The sequence below is a fragment of the Dendrobium catenatum genome, unplaced genomic scaffold, assembly GCF_001605985.2.
Source record: "Dendrobium catenatum unplaced genomic scaffold, ASM160598v2 fragScaff_scaffold_1038, whole genome shotgun sequence".
Taxonomy (NCBI): Eukaryota; Viridiplantae; Streptophyta; class Magnoliopsida; order Asparagales; family Orchidaceae; genus Dendrobium; species Dendrobium catenatum.
Window position 1 is genome coordinate 73,713 of NW_021319500.1, and position 22,868 is coordinate 96,580.

Below are 22,868 nucleotides of genomic sequence, written 5' to 3' on the forward strand. Positions count from 1 at the left end.
TGCAATTCATTTTTTCACAGAACAAAGGCTTGACGGATTTTAAAAAAAAAAATCAGGTAACACAAATAGAAAGTGTGCTGCTGTAATTGATATGTAAAGATCGATGAAGTAATTATATTATCGTGGTAAGATAGAATATAAGCTGTAGTAAAACAAAACAAAAAATACACTTCACTTGGACAGCGGTCCAAAGTTTTGCAAATGGAGCAACATAGGAAAATTTCCGGAAATCTTCTCATTAATGCAGGAGAGATATAAGAGCATTCCACCGTGAGACATTGTGATTTGTATTTCCGAAATGCACAAAGAAGATTGCATACATCAAACCCTCCTAATATCCCAGAGTGTCAAAAGTTGCATGTATAAAATATGTCTTTATGTTTCTTGTTTGTATATGGAAAAGATTAGCTTAAGACACTTTATGAATTTAACTCAATTTTCCTAACAAAATTTTAAATAATGAATAAATTAGTAAGAAAAAAACAATAAAATAAACCATTTAAAAGAAAAAAAACAAAGAAAACCAATTAAAAAAATGTTGCAGACATATAGGTGACTTACGAGTAATAGAAAAAAAAAAAAGAAATGAAGGGTTGAAGGCTAAAAGAAATTTTAAAAGAAGTCGGTCAAAAAAGGAAGAAAGATATAAAAGGCGTGAAGACACTAAGGCAAAATAGAAAACATGTAAAGGAAATAGGAAAAAAAAAGAAAAAAAGAAAAAAAGAAAAAGGAAAGAGAGAAAAGAAAGCAGAGTGAAAAACTTTCCTCAATAATATGAGTCACCATCTCCTATTGTCGATGCCATACTTGATGCCTAATGACTTCACTGAAGTGAGAAAATAGGAAGAAGAGAAGAATGTAAAAAGAAAGAAGAAGACAATATGGATGTTACCACTAGACAATTGCATGAGGTTGTACCCTGGTGTATGCTTTTTGCTGATGATATTCTTCTTATCGATAAGTATATAGAGGGAGTTGAAGGTAAACTTGGATTATGGAGGTCAACCTTAGAGTCTAAAGGCTTTCGTTTGAGTAGATCTAAAACTGAATATATCAAGTGCAATTTTAGTAATAATAGATCTAGTAGGGGGATTGTGACTTTGGGTTATCAAGTCATTAATGAGAGTACACATTTTAAATATCTTGGGTCTATTGTTCAGAATGATGATGAAATAAATGGGGATATTATTAGTATAAATCAAGTTGGATGGTTGCAGTAGAGGAATGCATAGGGCTTTTTGTGTGATAAAAAAGTCTCTCTCAAACTTAAGAGGAAATTCTATAAGATGGTAGTGAGACCTACAATGATTTATGGCGCAGAATGTTGGCCATTAAAAGAGAAGCATAATATTAAGTTAAGTGTTGCAAAGAAGAGGATGCTCAGGTGGAAGAGTGACTTTACTCTTAGAGATAGGATACAAAATGAGCATATACGAAAAGGTTGGAGTATCTCCAGTGGAAGATACTATAAGAGAGAGTCCCCTTAGATGTTCTGGTCACATAAAATGGAGGCCTTTCGATGACCCGGTTAAGAAAGTAAATATATTAGATTTGACTTATGTTAAGAATGGTAAAGCTAGACCTAAAAAGACCTGGTTAAAAAATATTACAAATGACATTTCTTTATTAGATTTAGATGAGAAATTGACTCTTAACATGACATAATATAGAAGAAGGATTCAAGTAGCCAACCCCACATACTTGGATAAAGATTTGTTGTTGTTATTATTATTAAAAAAAAATTCAAAGTTGTTATCCAAGTCATAGATTCAAGCTATAAATGTTTACCAAAGGTAAGATTTCAAAGTTGTAATGCCTAATATTTTACTTCTGCTACCTAATCTTTGAGTCTTATAACACAAACCTAATGTCTCCTCAAGCATTATTTTTGGTAAGTTAAACGGGTCTAAAACAAGGCCAACATAAATAATAGCCAACATTTATGGAGAGCACCAAGCAACTCTCACAATGGAAAGAGCTCGACAAAAATAGCACAAGCCATTTCATAACTCTACACCTTGTCATGCTAGAAGAGGAAAGAGTGTGCAGCATCGCGCAATTTTCTATAGCACGTGTTATTTTGTACATTAACCATTACAAATTCCAATGGTATATACTAATGTTTTTTTTTCATTTAGGTGTGCATGTAGAATTAGGCTTTAGAATGAGTTATCCCCACATCCATACCTCTTATATTATTTCTCCATTCATCCATTGTTAAAGGATTTATATTTGAATCATACTTTTAGCAACTTCTCATATTAATCATGTTGGAAGAGGCACCACTAATTTTGGTCACTCTTTTACAGTTGTACTGTTAGTGAACCTGAACCAAAGCAAGTGACGTCGAAGCTGAGCTGATCAATCCTGTTTAACTTCAGGCTAGTTTTAATTCCAATTGGTAGATATATGTCTGTATAAGAGTAGTGCTGTCTTTTATGGCATATAGCCTTTTATGTTGCCTAATTGTCTATAAATACTTGTAGCTATTGCTTGTAAGGGCAGCTTTTGAGATATGAATAACATTTGAGTAGTTTTACTCTTGTGAATTTCTGTATCCTAAGATTAATCTTAGGTGGTGGTTCTTGCTCCAAGAAGGAGTTCTTGGAGTGATGTCCAGCAACCGCCACCGGATCGTCGACGTGGATTCGTCGAGCCCCCTCTGGTCCGGTGTCATTTGGTATCAGAGCCGGCAAGTTGCTGGCGTTCTTGTCCGTCGCCGTGTCGCTTCCGTCGCCGACGACATTTGGCGGCGACCTGTCTTCGGTGGCAAAATAGCTTCGGTGGAGAATCGGTCTCGGTGGAAGAAAGAAAGCTCAAAGGAAACAAGAAAAGACATCAAGAACAACATTTTCGACCACCACCTCTTTGTTCTTATGTGCGGACTTTAAGACAACAACGGGAAGATATTTTAATCACTGGATTTTTGCTGCTGTCCAATTTTCACTTCTGGCCAAAACATCCAATAGCTATCAAGAAGAGGCAAAGCTTCTTCCACTGCTTAGCTATACAAGGATGGATGTGTGAGTGAATTTCTGTATTATGCATTGATCTGTATTAAGAAAGAAAATATGTATCCCGACGTTCCGTCATATGGTATCTCTCATTCTGTTTTATTTCTCTCGCCGCCCAATGCTGAACGTCCATCCCATCTCCCTTAGAAACTATTGCTTGCTTTGAAGATCTTGCTGATCTTGCTGGCTGAGATCGGTTGTGCTTGTTCGGTGTCCCGTGTCAGGTGCTGTCCGATTCTTGCTGCACTCCGTGCCTTCCAGCCAGCCAGCTAGAACCACGGGATAGTGGATTGGAAGGAGGAAGAACTGTGGTCTACTCGCTCGCTGATTGCTTTATCCAGAAGGTTTCCACTCATACCGTTCAGTCTAAGTGGTGATTGTTTTCCTCGACAAAATGTCACCTCGCCGGAATTATCAACAACCACTTCAAGACGCAGAAATAGAAGATCTTCAACAAGAAATTATTCAACTCAAACGACGATTGTTAAGACTTGAACGAAGGACAGACGCAAGCACTCCCCAAGGCGTTAATGGCTTTCGACCATGGGACAAGTATGCTCCCATGACAGCTTCAAGATCCTTCGTTCCAACTGAATCCTTACGAACAGACGATGACGACGAGGGCATTTTAGATGGTCAGATCTCTTCCACTCCACCCTCGATCGAGTTCAGCTTCAAAGAATTTAAAGATCCGTTGCCGAAATCATCGTCTTTACCTCTCTATGATGAGCCTGTGTACGACGTGTATGATGATGACATGTTCGGTGGAGTTCTTGATCTGGAGAAACCCATAGATGATAAAGATGAAAAGAGCAAGCCAATTCAAGAGGTTATTGCTGAAAAGAATAATGGTGGAGTCGACCGAAGTGTCGAATGCAGTGGAAATGTTGATACCATGATTTCTGCATTTGAAAGTGTTCATGATGGATGGGGTGTTACTGAACTCAAGGAAGGAGACCATGTTCTTCCTATCTTCACAGCATAATGCAAGAAAAGTGTGCATTGTATTGTTCTGGGAGCCGTTGGTCTTGGGACGACAGAAGGCGCAATAATTGGAGCACCAAGCAAGGGTAATCAATCTGCTTATGCTACATTTAAGAAATCGAAGGTTGGTAGACAAATGGACATTGGGTGGACCTATCCTGATCAGTTTAGCCAACCAAATCCATCTCCTTATGGTGGCCAACCGAACATCTTCTTATGAGCATGAAGTTTCTCCTACCCCGGTAGTATGACGCCGGAGCTGAGCTGATCAATCCTGTTTAACTTCAGGCTAGTTTTAATTCCAATTGGTAGATATAAGTATGTATAGGAGTAGTGCTTTCTTTTATGGCATATAGCCTTTTATGTTGCCTAATTGTCTATAAATACTTGTAGTTATTGCTTGTAAGGGCAGCTTTTGAGATATGAATAACATTTGAGTAGTTTTACTCTTGTGAATTTCTGTATCCTAAGATTATTCTTAGGTGGTGATTCTTGCTCCAAGAAGGAGTTCTTGGAGTGGTGTCCGGCAACCGCCACCGGATCGTCGATGTGGATTCGTCGAGCCCCCTCCGGTCCGGTGTCAGCAAGGCAAGCGTCAATATTAAGTGTTGAGGCCATAACACCTTGCACATCTCTAAGGTGGGTGTCATCACCAAGATATTGCCTTCGTGAGCACCTTAAGATATCATACAATAAGGTGAGTTTGTGCCTTGATTGAAGAGATGAATGCCACTTATTTACAAGTGAAAGATGTTTTTTTTTTTTTGATAAAAATTTAACATTGGGCAATGCATAAAGAGCATCAATGTTTGTAATAACAATAAAATTTTGGTAGGAAATATATTAGATTAAATGTAATTGCAAAAGTTTCAGGATCTAGAGTCAATAAATCATGAAGACGAGGAGTTTAAGTATAAAGAGAGATATACAAAGAGTTATAAATGTAGAGAATCTTGAGATAGAATAGATAGCAATGAATATTAGATTACCTCTACGATAAACATGCAAAAAATTCAGGTAGTTTAAATGTTTAAGCAATTCAAATGTGTCCTTTTAGGTTATCACTAGACTAAGCATGCCCCCATGTCTCCCCTTCAACAAGTATTTCCATTTCAACCAAGCTTCTACAGTCTTCGCCTCCCTTCCTATTCATTGTGGCGTGCTTGTGTTGCCAGCCCTGCCACATTCTTCGAGTAATAGAAACTCTACAATAAAGATATAAAGATAGTTTTTTATGCATTTTTTTATCTCTAATGCTCGTTTTCCTTCGGCAAAAATAATAAAGATGAAGTGAACTTTTTTCTAGGTCTTACGTAGTTTGAACATTGAGTGTGTTAACTCTAATTAGTCATGCATCATCAATATGCTCGACGAGACATACTTTGTTTGATTATTTTGAAGAGGACATTGGTGTTACTATTTTTAATGATTTTTGACATTTTATACTGATATTGACAAAATACTTGATAACTAAAAATGACTAATGAATGATTGAATGCAATTATTGGGGCTTTGTTAACAAATGATAAATTGATAATTGTAACAAATTATAAGCTTTTGCTTTATCATTATTAGTATTTGCTTTTCTTATTTTATTATTAAACTTCTTATATGAAGTATATCTATATGATATTATTTGGCAGAAAATGCTAAAAATTACATATTTAATATAAATATTATAAAAATATATAAAACTGTGACCATAGTGTTCATATATCATTTTAAATAATTATGATGTATCTAGGTATCCATATTGTGTCATATTCGTGTCACTTGATAGGATTATAAAACTAAAGGAATGGAAAATCATAGTTGCATCATTTTTAATCTCAATGCATCATGCTCCTCAATGCCGAGACACTTGACACTTTACTAAACCAAAAAATACAGATTGAAACAAGAACCTCAATATTCAGTACAGCTTTAAAAAGGATATAATTAACTGCAATACAGAAACAGTAGAACACATCAGTTACACTATAATACAATTCAAGTTTCGAAGACTCCGAGATCAAAATGATGGGTTATTGGGCAATGATATAAAGAATCGGTTTGTTTAATAAAATTATACTGCTCTTTACCAGTCTTACCAAAATCATATTAAACTATCCATTATCCTGATCAAAAGAAGCCACAATAAGAGTGAATTAAAAAACAAAATAAACGCCTTGCCTGATGAATGCCGCACTGCACGCAGGAGGAGCACGGAACATAAGTAACCGTACTCCCTGAATCCACAATCAGCGCGAACTCCTGTGGTGGTGTCCCGATGTAGAGCCGAGTAGTATAATACCTGAAATCAAATCAGCAAATTATCAGAACAAACTACAAACGCATAAGCAAGAACCTCTTCGCCGGAAAAAAAAAAAACCAAGAAAATACACACCCGTTGGTCAGGAGATTATCGAAGAGCGGCATACGGGCATTGTGGATCGAATGGTCTCCGTCTCTTAGCCCCCGCCTCCGTAGGTAGCTCTCCTCGGCTGATCGAAGCGTGTGATTGGCGGAAGACAGGGAGAGCGGCAGCACAATCGGCGCCGAGGGGCTCCCTCCGCCGAAATCCCGCAAGTATATTTCAGAGCAGTTAACCATCTCGCTGGCGACAAGGGCAAGGGAGAGGATAAAGAGAGAGAGGCCATCCATGTTCACCGCCGAAGCAGAAAGAAAGCGAAGGGCACCGGTATTTTTCGTTCCGGCGTGCCGATTCCGCGGAGAACGCCCAGTGCCGCTTCGGTTCAGAGGTCCTCGATGTCGACGCTTTGGCAAGCAGCCGGCCAGTGGCCCAGCATGGCCACTTATAGAATTAGCTGCTACGAAAGGAAAGCAGCAGCTGATCCGATTGGAATGTGTCGCCTCGCTTTAGCTTGTGAATAGGTCGTCCTGATCCGAAATAATATGAAATGTAATTCGATTATTGAGTTTTTTTTTAATTGAATGCTAAAATATGAATTTAATTTAAGCGAAATTTAGAGAAATTATATGCAATTTTTTGTTTGAAGATCAATCAGAATATTAGTCTCTATTCAGTGTCCACACATAATAATTACTCTGAAATTTAATAATCTTTTTAAGCTCACTGGAACACTTTAAAAAATTGGTTACAAAATTATTATAAAAAAATAGCTCATCTATTTTTTATTAATGAAAAGCAACTATTCAATATAAATTTTTTTGATAAATAGTAAAAAATCAACAATAAAAAATAGTCAAATAAAATATAATTGATATCTCAAAATCAAATTGCTGAAAAAACTATCTCAAACAGATCTTTAATTTTAAAATTTTAAGCATGACTTTTTATTTTTTATAAATTAAATTAACTGATGCTTATAATTATTATAAATGCAAGCTAATTAACATATCAGATTAGTATACTTACCAGTTTGATATATCTATAATCTATGAATATTCTATTAATGGCGTTATATATTAGTTTATATATATATATATATATATATATATAATGTATATCATTTAAATATATTTTAACTATCCTATCTTTAATAAATATTATCCCAATACTTCTGAGTTCTGACATAACAATTCATCAATTTATCATTTTTAATTTTGTACTAATTATATATAATATCATCATTAATATTTTTGCTCCCCAACACTCAAAATTTATACTAATATATTTCATCTAATTACAATTTTATTAAATTAATTTCAATAATTCATGCCATAAACATACAAAAAATTAAGACAACCTTCTTCATCAAAAGATGCAGAGCAGTTGATTCTTCTTCTTCTTCATTAGCCTTATCCCAACATGGAGAGAAGTTCATTATTATTTGCAAAAAGAAGCATGTAATTTAAAAGAAAAAACCTGCACATTGCTGTAAGTTACTAAGCCTTTGTTTCGCACGGTTTTCTTACTGCTTCTTAAAGCAGCTTTCTAGCATTAAAATTTTAATTTTTGAACGAAAAAGTCGCTTTAAGAAGTAGTAAGAAAGTCATTCCAAACGAAGCCTAACTTTCTTCAAATAAGTGGCTCTTCTCTGGATTCCAATGGCCAGATAACGGACCTAGCAGCTGCTGCTTGGAGAATGGGTAGATAATCTGGTACTGAAAGCTTGAGAGAATATTAATATAATTCTGTTTTGGCTGCCAATAAACGTATCTGAAATCACAATCTCAAGGGATGAATGGAGCTGTCAAGTGGTAGGATTTGGTGATTTCTTGCGGAATACTGATAGAGAATCATCACGAACGATAAGGTATATGACAAAAGCTAAATATAGCATCAAGAATACACAAATAATGGAGGTGAGAAGCAGTCCTTGCATTTCATTGGAGAAATAATCCACCAGAAGGTAGCCATTAATGGCTATCAAGAAAGCAGCAACAATCCAAGCCAGAGTCTACATAAGAAACCATAAATTGCATGTATGAGAACAAATTATGCAAGATATAGCTTTTGCTAAAATTGCGTTTATTGGCGTGCAGGTGCTAATTGAAAGAAAAAGTATAAAATTTTCTGCCTAGATCTTCCTCTATGTTTTTTATTCTTTTTTGCTCTAGATGTTTGAATTAAATTAAAATTTTCTGCCTAGATCTTCCTCTATGTTTTTAATTCTTTTTTGCTCTAGATGTTTGAATTAAATTTCACCTATTTTCCAACACAGGGTAACTAATGTTCCATGGACAAAATGCAGTGGAAAATCTAAAGGACAGCTTAGCATAATCAGAATGTGGGTTTGAGAAGGCATATATTGGTTTCATGGTCATATTATTACAAGGTGATAACAACATCAATCAAGCCAAGAAAACAAAGAAATCCGTACAGATAAAATCAATAGCACGTTCTCCATCATTATCAAACCATCTCACAACAGTACAAGCTTCAAGGAACTCCTAATCACATATATAATATGTTAGTTCTATGTGGAATATGATTACTGCTACCTAAGACCTCAATTCCATTAGTCAAGCTCGCCAGGGGGTTGCAGGGGTTCCTCCCCCTGATTGGGTTCAAGTGGACCCAAGCGCTACGACGCTGTGTTGTCTGGTTGGAGGTAGACATAGAGTGGAGCATCGTGGAGCTCTAGATCCTACTGTGGCACTGTCAGACAGAATGGAGACTGAGAGTTGAGCGTTGCGATGCTCCAAACCTGACGCTGCAAGATGGTTAAGCAATTTTATTTCTCCTTTTTCATGAAAGGTTACGTCCCTTTGTAGTTTATTACATATCTCTTTATTAGTTCTCGTGAGAGAATGCTATAAGAGAGAAAAGAAAGAATGAGAGAGTAAGAGAGAAGAGAGATCTGTATTATTTCTCTTAATATTTATAGTGGATATCTTAGTGTGGTGTGGCTCCATTGTTTTTTCTCAGTTTAGGGGTTTTCCATGTTAAATCCTGACATTCTTTCTTTTTGTTGTATTTTCTCTTTCTTGTTTGTGTTCATTGCGTGATTTACTTCCCAACAATTGGTATCAAATCCATATTTTTCAATTCGAGTGAGAGTAAAGATTGACGAAACAAGATACAAGATTGAGAAGTTCAACAGCTCAAACTTTACATTCTGGAAGATACAAGTTGAATATTTGTTATACTGGAAGAAGTTATATTTATCGCTGGATGGAATTATCAAGAAACCATATTCAATGACTAGTAACAGATTAAATAATTCTTTCACTTTCCTCATATATTATTTTCAACATTATAAATGAGAATACTCTATCTCATAACTACACTAACTAAGATGTATGAGAAACCGTCAGTTTCAAACAAAGTATTTTTGATGAAGAAATTATTCAATATGAAGATGTTAGACAACAATTCAATGGCATAATGCCTAAATAATCTGAATATTTTGATGAGTTAGTTGTGTTCAATTGTCATCATGTTAGATAATGAGGTGAAGGCATTGTTGTTGTTATTTTTATTGTTAGATGGTTGAGATGAGTTGGTCACTATTGTGAGTAATTCTTCAAGAATTTCAAAGTTGAATTTTAAGGAGATTGTGGGGTTAATGTATTTTTTTTTTTTTTTTTTGGGGGGGGGGGGGGGGGGATGGGGTGGGGGGGGAGGGGGGGTTAATGGATCTTCAAATTCTGCTCTGAATGTTAAAACTGGAGAAGTGGTTTGGACAAAAATTCAAATAAAGGAAGATCTAAATCCAAGAGAGAAAAGTTTATTTCAAATAGAGTAAAAGTTGTATATTGGAACTACAAAAAGAATAGCCACTTGAAAAAAGATTGTACTATTTCGAAGAAGGCTAGTGGTGGAGGTCAAGCCAAAAATCGCTCTACAAATAATATCTACATAAGAGTTTCAGACAGATTATCTGATTTTGTCACTGAATAATTTTGAATCTAGGTCAAACCTCATCAAGGGGCGCTTCCCCCTTAGACCTCCAACGTATCTGTGAAGCGTACAACGCCAAGGACATGAACAAATAAGAGTCGATCTAAATTCGAGGCAACTCCAACAATATTCCATATTATCAACACAAAATATTAAATCTAATTAATACCACATTGTCTAATGTATATTTGTTCTCCTATAAACTCTTTACACATGTAGCTACACCCTCAGGTGGTCTATATATAGGATACTGTATACATATGAGATAACGTGAAATAGGTTGGCTGGGTATCTGTCTCCTAATTTTTTGTATGCAGGTCAATATTAATTGAATCGCATGAATCGTGCTCTAGTCTTGTAGTTATTTTATTACTTAATCATATCTATGCATGGAGGGCAAGTTTCTTTTTCTCCTAGATTAATTGGATTTGTTTCTTTAACACTCTCAAAGAGAGGTTTTGAGCTCTTCTGTTGCAACACAATCGGATGAATGGAGGGATTCATAAAGATGACTTGCACAGAAAGGATGGGCTAAGGACAATGATGTTGATACAACGAATTCCAATATGTATCATAGCAAAAAATACTAGAAAACATAGAGATGGTATGGAGCATCTGAACATGATCAAGGAATTGAAACAAACAGAAAACAATAGCAGCCCAAAGTATGTTTGGACTTCGTTACTTACCAAAATGCAAGTAAAACTCCTGTGGTATGAACATTTTATCATGTCGTGACTTTCCCATTTAAACTTGCACAATGGCAGCCATTCTGATCCCCAAAACCCTCAATTAAAGCAGGCAAGCTAGCCCTTTCAAGACTAGTTACGGATAGTTTGATACTCACTTGGTAATTAAAAAAACATGTTTCTTTAATAGGTATTGCTCATTTTGAAGCATATTATTTTTCTGATTTGCTGCTGAGTGAACCACAAGGAAATAGACACTGGCAATAAAGCACAGAAAGAAATTTTCATAATTGGTAACAAATAGGCGGACAAAGATAAACAATCATGCTAGAGAGGACTTATATGCTTGTGATGCTGAAGATTTAAATTCACGACTTACTTTGAGAATGAAACCAATTCTAAAGAAACCCATAACTTGCTCCTTTGAAACTAGCTTGATAAGTGGAATAAGGGCAAAAGGAACCTGGATTGATTGAAGGCTATTAAGTGACTCATTCAAAGCATCCACTGTAGTATCAGAAGAGTCAAAACATAAAGCAACTATTATTGCTGGCACAACTGCACAGCTTCGAGTAATAAGCGCTCGAATCCACTTCTTCATATGAAGATTACGAAATCCTTCCATGATAAATTGTCCAGCATAGGTGCTTGTAATAGTGCTACTCTGTCCAGACGCTAATAACCCAAGCCCCCAGATATAGAGTATGGGAAACAAAGCAGCCCCATACTTCTCTTGTAGAACGTGCCCTGCGTTCTCAAGGCCAATACCACCAGCTATTTTAGTTCCATAAAATGACTTTGCAAAAACTGTGGTAGCAAAGAAATTGATAACGAAGGAAATAGTAAGAGCTGCAGCTGATTCTATGTAGTAATATCTAATTGCTTCTGTGACACAGCTTTTCCTTTTAGTATTGATCTTTCTAGACTGCACCAGAGCAGAATGCAAGAAAACATTGTGGGGAGTGATGACACACCCTACTAACCCCACAGCTTGGGTTATGGTACTAGGACTTACCTTTGGAACCAGCAAACCTGTGAAGAAAAAAAATCATGGCCAGTTAAAAACGCAAGCGGGTTAAAAGGTGCTTAGGAGAAGAGCATAGGAAAGTTAAATTTTTTTTTTACTCGGTAAAGGCAACTACCAATAAGGAGATCCTTCCTGCTGGGCTTAGTTTCACCAAACATTATAGCAAAGGAAATGGCCATGGTTGCAATCAAGACCGCAAAGAAAGCTTCCAGTTTCCTCACACCATAACTCTCAAGGAAGAGGAAAATGAAGCTGTCAACAAAATAGTAGGCAAAAATTCTAATTAGCTAGCATAAGCGAACAATTTACCAATGAAAAAGAAGATCAAATTAAACAGTTCACTTCTACAAGCTTATTAATAAATATATATAACACACAACTCAAGCATACAAAACGATATGATTCCACAGAAAGGATCAATAGCACAGAAAAAATAATCCATAGCTGCAAAAATCAGTGAAGGTTCATCAAATATAATCTAACACAAAATGAAAATTCATATTATAAATGCATCAACACGAAATGCAGAGCTGGTTTTAAGGAATATGTTCCAGTGACCAAGTCCTAAAAATAGAAACTAGAAGTGAACTGAGCTAACTATTCTAGCTACTTCAAATTATCACATATGTTGATGCAAAGCATCTTACTTATCAGCTGCTTAGGGCTCTATTATAACATTTTATTTTTATGCATCTTTGTTTCATACTTTGCTTTCCACTAACTGTTGCCTTTTATGTTAGTTATTCGTGCAGCTTCCGTTTGAGGTTGAAGGAGGAAGAAATTAGTATCCTTCTGAGTTTATAAGAATTTTGTTCTGTTCTCTGTTCTGCTTCGTCCGCGACTTTCACGTTGTATGTGCAGTGTTCATCTTCTTAGAAAGTTAAGATGCCTGATTATATCGGAAAAGATCGTTTTATTAACACTCATAAAGAGCAAGCACGGCAAATTCATAAGACTAAACTCTAAAACATAGCAAAGGAAACTGTATTAAAAGAACAAAATGAACAATTCCCTTGAAAGAGAACTTCCCACAACAAAGAAGAGCTAGGAACTGAAAAATTATTAGGTAAGAGAAAGTACCAATCGAGGGCAGTGATGAGGACGCCGACCCACAGGGGTATAACCCCGCCGCTGAGTATCCTAATCGCGATGGCACTTCCAACAACCTCTTGGATGTCTGAGGCGATAAGCGCAAGCTCCGCCATGACCCACAGCACGATTCCCGCCCACTGTGGATACTCCTCACGACAGAGCTCGGCGAGGTGCCGCCCAGTCGCCACGCCAAGCTTTGCAGACAGAAGTTGTATAAGAAGTCCCATCGCCGTCGCCCAGAGAAGAAGCCAGAGGAGGCTATATCCAGCGATGGCTCCGGCTTGGAGATCGCCCTCAAGACTTCCGGGGTCAAGGAAAGCAATGCACATAAGGAACCCTGGGCCGGTAAAGCGCCATAGCTTCCGCCATGAGAACGGGGGCGCGAGCCCATCGTTCGCTTCTACCTCCGACCACTCTTCGTCGGAGACGGAGATGATGACCTTTCCGTCGGAGTCGTCGGCAGGGAGAAGCGGCGCCTCTTGGGAAGCCATGGACATGGGAAGAGAGTGGCGAACTTATAAACAGTAGCAGATAACAGTGGCAGATATCAGTGGCGAGAAATTTTTCTAACAGTGGCAGATATCAGTCGAAGGAATTATTTTTAGGAGCATATAATACGTCAATCAGTTCTTCCATTTTTTAGATATTTAATAAATATAATTCCCCAAAAAAATATTTAATAAATATAGAAAATAATTTTCTGCATTTATTAGAATGCAGAATAGTATTTTACGTATTATAAACCTTAAATTAAAATTTATTTAACTTTTTATTTAACTAATTTATATTTTATATTTCTTAAACATAACTAATGCATTTTTATTATAAATTTCTTATACAGAACTAATAAATGTAATATGATAGTAATATTTACATAAAATTTAATTAAATTTATTTAATCTTATCTTATTTTATTTTTCAAATTTTTTTTAATAATTTCACTTTTTAGATTAATATAAAATTGAAATTAAAATTCAAATTAAATCTCGAATCATATATGAGTTATATAAATGAATAATTACTTTTTAAATATGATTAATAAATAGATAATAATAATAACATTTATTAAAATAAAATTATAGAAATTTATCCTATTTTTTATAGTAGATCCATCATGATTATCTTATAATATAAAAATTAGGATAAATATCTATAATTTTATAATAAAAATTGTTAGTTATGTTTTAGAAATATATAATATAAATTATTTAAATAAAAAGTTAAATAAGTTTTGATTTAAATTGTGTAATAGAATGCATGGAAGTGAAACACTTCCGCATTTTAATGAAAGCGGAATATTATTTTATATATATGGAAAATAATTATTTTTCACATTGAATGTGGAAAATTGTTTTCCATGTTATATTGAATTTGGAAAATGGTTCTCCATATTTTTCATTTTCTGATAAATCGGAGACTAGAATATATGCGGTACTGGCGAGTGGGGGAGTTTTATGCCTTATTATTTCACCGACCACATAAATAAATAAAACTAAAAAAAATATCTAGGTTCTTCCTATTTTTTAAATCAATTTTTTAGTGTAAAAATTTTTTAACTTTGAAATTTATGTACTAAAAAGCTGCTTTAAAAAAGCTATAAGAAAGCTATCCCAAATGAAAACCAAATGTCATGGTAAAATAAATTTTATATTTTTTTTCTTTTTACTTTAAATCTAGGAGTTTGAAGAATTTAGGGGATTTGTCTGAAGAAGCACACGAAGGGATATTTTTTTGAAAGAATTCTTGGATATCTTAAGAAAATTAAGGATATATGGCCCGAAAAAAGTATGGGATTTAGGCTTCGTTTGGGACGGCATTTTTCTTGCTTCTTAAAGCAATTTTTTAGTATAAAAATTAATTTTTTTACTAGAAAGCTACTTCAAGAAGCAGTAAAAAAGCCATCCCAAACGATGCCTTAAGCTTTGCTTGAGACAGTTTTTTATTATCATTTTTAAAACAGCTTTTTAGTTAAAAAAAATTAAAAAAATTTATACTAAAAAACTGCTTTAAAAGCACTAAAAAATAATCCCAAAATGAAACATAAGAGCCAAGAGGAAATAAGTATTAGGCCAATCTCTCAAGGGCAAATTATTAGGTCCGGTCATCGGACCTAAAATTTCGTACGGATTCCCTGCTCTTTTAATGCGCTTTTACTATGTTTTTAATATATTTTTGAAAAAAAAAGACATTTAATATACAATTTTAATTGCATTTTATCAATTTTTTTGTTGAGTATTTGCAAAAATAAAGTAAAAGCACAACAAATATATTACTCATTGAGTATTTGCTATCCTTTTGTTATGCTTTTATTGCGTTTTTTAAATACTCGGTAAAAGGACATCAAAAGAGTAGCTAATATACAATTAAAATTATGTATTAAATGTCATTTTTCAAAAATACATCAAAAGTATAATAAAAAATCATTAAAAGTGCAGAGAATCCAGGTGAAAATTTAGGTCCCATTACGGGACCAAATAATTTGCCCCTATCAAGTCATTTGGACCAACGATCTAAAATTTAGAGGGAAAAAAGTTGTCATTCTCATCCAAATCCTGCACTCCATAACTCCTGACTTGGCCTTATATGCACACAAATTTAATATATTAATTAAAAGAAGATAAAGCCAGACAATTTTTCAATCGAAATTTCTAATTGGCTCTCCCTCTGATAGCAATGATGTGGTTAACTTGGGGACATCCCCCAGCTTTTAAGGTCTGATGCTATTACTGAGATTATTAATCATTTTCATGGCCTTTATAATCCCTCCCCTATTGAGGGAATTTTTATTGGATCAGGTAACCTGATGTAGAGATACATCAGGTACCCAATAAAAAAATGACACATGCACTTACTTTTTGTTTAAAGCTGAGTGTTTTTTGTTTAAAGTGCATGTGGCATTTTTTTATTGGGTACCTGATGTACATCAGGTTACCTGACCCAATAAAAATTCCTATTGAGGACATGAATATGGAGCTTTTCCTCATTGGTAACATTTTGCAACCTTCTCTTGCTGTTTCTCTCATTATCTCTGTCTCGGATGATGAAATCAAGAAATTTGTTTTTGATGGTGCTGCCTCTTCGTCACCTGGTCCTGATGGTTTTAATTACCATTTCTACAAGCGAAGCTAGCATATTATTGGTCCTTTGGTTTGCAAGACTATTAAATACTTTTTTATTAAGGGCAAAATTCCTACTGGCATTAAGGCTACGACTTTAGCTCTTATTCCTAAGACTAAACATGCCTGTTCTTTTGCAGACTTTATACCTATAGCCTTATGCCATGTGATCTATAAAATTATATCCAAAATTCTTGCTTCAAGGTTAAGGCCCATCATGCCTCTTATTGTTAAAGATACTCAAGCTGAATTTATTAAATCCAGAATTTCCAAGGACAACATCATTCTTGCTCAAGAACTACTCTCCTTTGCTAATAAAGGGAAGAAAAATATGTTTTGTGCTAAATTTGATATACGTAAGGCATTTAATACTGTCTTCAGGGACTTTAATTTGGAAAGGCTTAAACAGAAAGGTATACCACACTTATTTATTACCTGGGTTAAGGCTTGCATTTCTGATCTAAATTTCTCTATTATTATTAATGGGGCGCTTGAGGGGTACCTCCCCTCTACGACTGGTTTAAGGCAGGTTTGTCCTTTAAGTTTGTATCTTTTTTGTATTGTGATGGATGCTTTTTCCTCTCTTATTGATAATAATCTTTTTGTGGGTGCTCATTTTGAAAATTTTAAGATTAGCCATATGCTATATGCTGATAACTTACTTGTTTTTTGGAGAAGCCTCTTCCTCCAACTATAGTCACCTATTGCAAATCATTAATTGCTTCACCAAGGCTTCCGGACTTCACATGAATATGGACAAGAGCTCCCTTATGCTTCCCAAGCACCTTATTAATGATAATACGATTTGTGGGGCTCTTTGCTTGTCTCCTAAAGAGATCATTACTTATCTTGGGGTTCCAATATCATTCAGGAGGCTTAAAATTGCGTATTTCTCCCCTCTTATGGAAGATGTTACAAGGAAACTGTCTGGTTAGAATGCTAATCTTTTGTCTTTTGTGGGAAGACTACAATTTATGAAGTTCACTTTGTTAAACTCCATAGCATACTGGATTATGGGATCTATTATACCTAAGTCTGTTATAAAATATGTTAGAAGGGCTGCTTCTAAATTTTTGTTTTTTGGTGATCTGTCTGCTGCTAAAAAGCTTCATCTTGTTGCTTGGGACACTGTTTGTAAACCTAAAGATATGGGGGGATTGGTCTTCCTAGTATCCCTGCTCTCCAGTATGGGTATAACTGCTCCTTAATCCTTAGGATTTATACTCGTAAATTCCCTCTTGCTGATTGGTTTTTAATGCGCTACACCTCCCCTTAGAAACCGGCTGACTCAAAGGCTACAAATTTTTGGAAATCTCTTTGCTTAACTGCTCAATCCTCTAAGGATAAATGGAACCTTATAGTAACCCCTCTCTCCCCTTTCTCTTTTGTTTGGGATTATTGGTGCAACAACAGTCGGATTGTGGACTTAAGCCCTCTAGGTGCCAATTTTGAAAATTTTTCAGTGAGCAATTTTATTGTAGATGGTTCCTGGCAGCCCCCACTTTGCTTACCCACTGTTACTGTGAATGCTATTAACAGAGTTAACATTATTGATAATCACACTGATTGCTTGGTTTGGGGCACTGGTAGAAATGCTAAGTTCAAAGATTTTATTCATGATTTCTATAAATTGTTACCTGCTTGTTCTTGGGATTGTTTTATTTGTCACAAGAAACATATTTTGAGATATTCGGTTTATACTTGGCTTACTATTGTGGGAGGTCTTAAATCGGCTTTGGAGCTTAACAGAAGAAACATGGGGTGGAGCTTTGCTGTTCTCTTTGCCACTGCTATCCTGAAAGCTCTGCTCATGTGTTTTTTTACTGCTCTTTTTCACACTCTATCATTACTGCACTTATTCCGGACTGTGCCTTGATTCTTCTTAGACCAAATTTGATGCAGCTATTTGATTGGGTTAATGATAATCCCAATCTTACCACTCAATCAAAGAGATTTCACTTCATTACTATTTGCTGCACTATTTATTATATCTGGAGAGAAAGGAATGAAAGGAGATTTGCCATGTCTGCCTCTAGCTCTACCACGGTATGCCTGAAGATTAAAAATGCTATTCTGACAAAGGTCTATAAATGGAGAGATGGTTATCTATTGCAAAATCTATTATAAGTTGGTATTCCTGGGTTTATATGTCTGGATATATCTTTTGTTCAATGCCTGCTCGAGTGAATGCATGTTTGGATGTATTTTTGGGATTCTGTCGAGACAGTTTTTCTCTGTTGGATCTGGGGGCAATGATGTTCAATTGCCTTGGCCGCTCCCTGGATGGCGGACGTTTGCAACCAATAGCTCTGGATGGCACTGCCTGCAACCAGGAGTTTGTATTTTTGGCTCCAGCAATTGATTTTGAACCTGAGCCCAACTACCACAGCTTCCAACTATTTTGGGTTTTTTCTTTTGACATGTGTAAAATTTTGAGGCTCTTTATTTAGTCTATCTAGGGTGTTTTTACTCCACCTCTTTTCTTTTTTCTCTACACATGTAACTAGTTTGCTTTATCAATGAAATGGGCTTTGCCCCTAAATTTCCAAAAATAAAAAAAAGATGTACAGCTTTTTTGTTTTTTTTTTTTATGAAAAATTTTTCAGTACAAAAATTTTTTAAAAATATAAAATTATTACAAACGTTACTATTTTTAAAGTAATTTTACATTATAGAAATTTCTAATTTAAAAAAAAATTATATTAAAAAATTATTGTAAAAGATAATATAAAAATTGCTCAAACGAAACTTTAATTAGCCTGACCTAATTGTCAAACCATAAAATAAAGAAACAAATAAATAAAAATGCAAATATATTTTCTCCTATGATGGCTCATTAATTTAATTAATTAAATGCAAATAATGGTTTGATAGGTACACAAATAAGGCACAGTCCATCAATCACTATGGCTTTATTTAGGATGAGCTTTATACTATTTTTTAATATAAAAAAATTTTCAATTAATATTTTTTTATTAAAAATCCGCTTCAAAAAGCAACAAAAAAGAGCCCCAAATAGAGCCTATAGTGTGTAGCTTACTTTTTTAAATTGAATCATAATTACTAAACAGTTCATCAACCAATTCATCAATCATCATAATGGGAACTGCATCATTTCTTTAATTAATTTGATCTAAATCTACCACTCAATAACTCCAGCAGTTGGTGGAATAGAAACCTATTAATACAATGAATTGATGACATTGCTGTAGCTCTAAACATGCCAATCAAGCACATGAACCTTAGCCCTACTGCCTTTGACAGAAGAAGAACTAAGAGAATATAATTGAAGAGCTTCTTTCAGAGTTCTATTTTATCAAGTGGAAGCTCCTTTAAGTATTTAGTTAGGTGCAAGTGGTGATTTGATGGATCTATACAGTATAAGTAATGGAAGGAAGGGTAGAAAATCAATCATATGAGATTTGATTTGTCGGCGGGCTTCATTTGGGAGGATTGTTTTCCAAAAACGTTTTTTATTTTGAAAGTATTAAAAAGGCTATCCCAAACAAAACATAAACAATCAAATTTATTTAATATCTAATGTAATTATTGTGTAGTAATCTCTGACTAATTAGCCAAATGATAAATGCATGCTTGTATACCAACAATCATATGAACATTAGTTTTACCTATTCGTGAAATAGTTATTAAATTAAAATGAGTGGTGATATTATTAAGTATAGATAAAACTAATAAGGACATTTAATCATCATATTATATGCAAGCATATATGTATAACAACCTAATTGATTGCATAAAACTTCTTGATCAGAATCATATCAACATCCATCTAACTAATCAATATATTGTATGCATTAGTATATATATGAGGTTTGAATCAGTTGCTCTCTTATTCACTACTAATAATTTCTCGAACAAGTGACCACTCATACGATAATTCCTCTTGGCATACACAAGGCCTCCAAGGGCTTAGCCTTTGGCATTGTCATCCCGGCACCTTCTTCCATATCCACCTCATCCTCCCCCAACCTCCTCCATTCCAAGCATTGAATCATAGCTCCAAGAGCAAATCCCATAAGCCTCATAGCCAATCCTTCTCCTGGGCAACTCCTCCTCCCCATCCCAAATGGCATTATCGTTATCTTATATCCTAAACCAGTAGTTGCACCCTCCATGAACCTTTCCGGCTTAAAGCTTTTAGGCTCTTCCCACATATTGGGATCTCTGTGAATATGATAGACGTTGACAAAGAGTATGGTGCCTCGTGGGACATGGAAGCCAGCAATAGTACAGTCTTGTGAGGACTCGTGAGGGAGTAACAAAGGGGCGACAGGATAGAGGCGGAGAGTCTCTTTGAGTATGCTATGGATGTATGGCAAGTTGCAGAGATCAGAGACTTGGATGAGGCGATGATCATGGCCGACAAGTAGTTCTATTTCAGATCTAATTTTCTGCAATGATTGAGGATGGTTTAGGAGAAGAGACATTGCCCATTCAAGTGTCTCAGCTGTTGTGTCTGTTCCTGCTGCTATCATAGTCTGTTCGAACACAATATATAAGATCTTAATATATATATATAACAAGTATAAATTGATATATAATAACAATTGAAAGGCATGATTATAAGCCTTAAAATTTTAAATTTATTATGAGATAAATCATGTATCATTAATTATTAAACCTGAGATTTATTAATACAAATTTAAATTTCCATAAAAAGCCAACAATAGAATACTCTAATATATATATAAAACAAATCCATATTATGTTTGCTTCTTCTGTGCCTCACCAATTAATGCATAACTAGCAATATCAAGTAGCAATCTATCAATGTAGCATCACATGCGTCTCAAGAAAAAACTTTGAAACAGATAATAGTACAGCTCAGCAAGTTATTAATGTTCTCCAACGTTGCTTTACAGCTTTATATATTAATTTTAAGTGATTAATATATATATATATATTATATATATATTATATATTATATATATATATATATATATTATATATATATATATATATATATATATAGTTGTATTAATATTATATTTTTAATAAATTTATATAAACTAATAGTATCATTTTTACATGTAATGTGAGTTGTTTTATAAATTAATTTGTATGCTCTTAAAATTATAGATCAGAAACTCATAAAAATTGCTATTTTAAGAAAATTATAGTTTAATAAATTAAAATTAAATTATTATTTCTTTCATAAATTTTTATAATTGTGGGAGCCATTCTGACATACTATAGTTTTTTAAGGATAATTATGTTCTATTTATTCAAAAAGTCAATATCCATAATGATATTAAGACAAAAAAAATTAAATACTAGTATACCCATTTATATTTTTATGTGGAAAAAAAAAAAAAACCTATACTGCTTTCTTTACCTAAAAAAAACTAATTTTCTCAAAAAGGATTTGGCCCTTAAAACAAAGTTCAAGTAATTTACTGTTCCAAAGAAAGTATATCTATGAAATTAAATACAATATTTTATGAAAAAAAATAAATTGTATATATATAATAAATTAAAATTTACATTACATTCATTTTAAATTAAATTTGATAAAATTAATTCATCTTGATAAAAATATAAATTAAGTTATCCTCATTTAAACCCATAAACTCAATAATTTACTATCCAAAATTCTAAAAATAAAAAACATATAAAAAAAACTCTACATATCAAAAAAGAATTAATTAAATGGAAGTACCAATATGACCCCTTTGATGATCTCATCAGTGTAATACTCTCTGTCCTCCTCCTGCAAGTCCAACAAGCGACCAACGATAGTCCTCTCTTCCCCCTCCTCCCCTCTCCTCCTCCTCCTCCTCATTTCCTCCACCGCCTTCTCAAAAAGCTCATCAGCCACCTTCTCCAACCTCACCATCCTCTTCTCCCTCCCCACATTCCCCACCTTCCTCAAAAACGGCAAGAAGTCCCCCACACTGCTCTCCTTCACCAACTCAAACCCTTCCTTCACCACCCACCGAAACCTCCTCCCCTCTTCCTCATCACACCTTCTACCCACCATCATCCTCATCACCACATTCAAAGCCAACTCATCGAGCTTCTCCCTGACCTCCACTTTCCGAAACCCGCTTCCACCGCTGAGCTGTTTTATCAGAAAAGCAACTTCTTCGGTGATGACATGAGAGAAGTAGTTGAGGCTGGAAGATGAGAAGAGTTCGGCCGTGGCGATGCGGCGGAGGTTGCGCCAGTGGGGGCCGTAAGGGGCGGCGACGAGAGTGGTGAAGTTGTAGGAAAGGCGCTGGCTGCTGGGGAGAGTGGGGCGGTTGGCGAAGGTGAGGTCGTGTTTGGTGAAGCATTGCTCGGCGGCGGAGGCGGAGGAGATGAGGAGTGCGAGACGGGAGCCGAGGCGGAGGAGTAGGAGGGGGGAGTTGTTGTGGAGGGAGGAGAGGCGGGAGAGGGAGTGGTGGAGAGGGAGGGAGAGGAGGTGGAGATGGCCGATGATGGGGAGAGAGGGAGGGGAGGGTGGGAGAGGGAGGAGGGAGGAGGAAGGCGAAGAAGAAGAAGAACGTTTATTGATTATTAGGAAGAGGATGAAGAGAAGGAGGAGAAGCGCGAGGATGTTGGGAAGGGGAGGGAGAGAAATGTTTGTGAGGAAGGAGCTTAGTTGAGGCTCCATTGCCCGTTTGATGATTTGTA

At 35.2% G+C, this 22,868-nt stretch overlaps 3 protein-coding genes across 3 annotated transcripts in view; all 3 read right to left on the reverse strand.

Annotated features, from left to right (window-relative positions):
- LOC110112276 (aspartic proteinase nepenthesin-2) overlaps window positions 1-6,663 on the reverse strand; it is a 35,805-nt gene extending 29,142 nt beyond the window's left edge. Inside the window, exons 1-2 of the mRNA XM_028698046.1 lie at window positions 6,385-6,663; window positions 6,171-6,291 (exon numbers count right to left, since the gene is read on the reverse strand). Coding sequence (XP_028553879.1) covers window positions 6,171-6,291; window positions 6,385-6,641 — 378 coding nt within the window. The 5' untranslated portion in view covers window positions 6,642-6,663. The remainder of the gene's footprint in view (window positions 1-6,170; window positions 6,292-6,384) is intronic.
- A 1,026-nt stretch (window positions 6,664-7,689) lies between these two features.
- On the reverse strand, window positions 7,690-13,675 carry LOC110112277 (metal transporter Nramp2-like). The gene is made up of 4 exons (XM_020844444.2): window positions 13,105-13,675; window positions 12,140-12,276; window positions 11,377-12,029; window positions 7,690-8,362 (listed from the first exon to the last, which is right to left on the reverse strand). Exons 1-4 carry the CDS (start codon window positions 13,611-13,613, stop codon window positions 8,156-8,158), a joined length of 1,506 nt encoding a protein of 501 aa, XP_020700103.1. The 5' UTR covers window positions 13,614-13,675; the 3' UTR covers window positions 7,690-8,155.
- A 6,271-nt stretch (window positions 13,676-19,946) lies between these two features.
- Window positions 19,947-22,622, reverse strand: LOC110112271 (cytochrome P450 81D1). The gene is made up of 2 exons (XM_020844432.2): window positions 21,913-22,622; window positions 19,947-20,731 (listed from the first exon to the last, which is right to left on the reverse strand). The coding sequence occupies exons 1-2, from the start codon at window positions 22,240-22,242 to the stop codon at window positions 20,120-20,122; spliced, it is 942 nt and encodes a 313-aa protein (XP_020700091.2). The 5' UTR covers window positions 22,243-22,622; the 3' UTR covers window positions 19,947-20,119.
- Window positions 22,623-22,868: the final 246 nt, after the last annotated feature.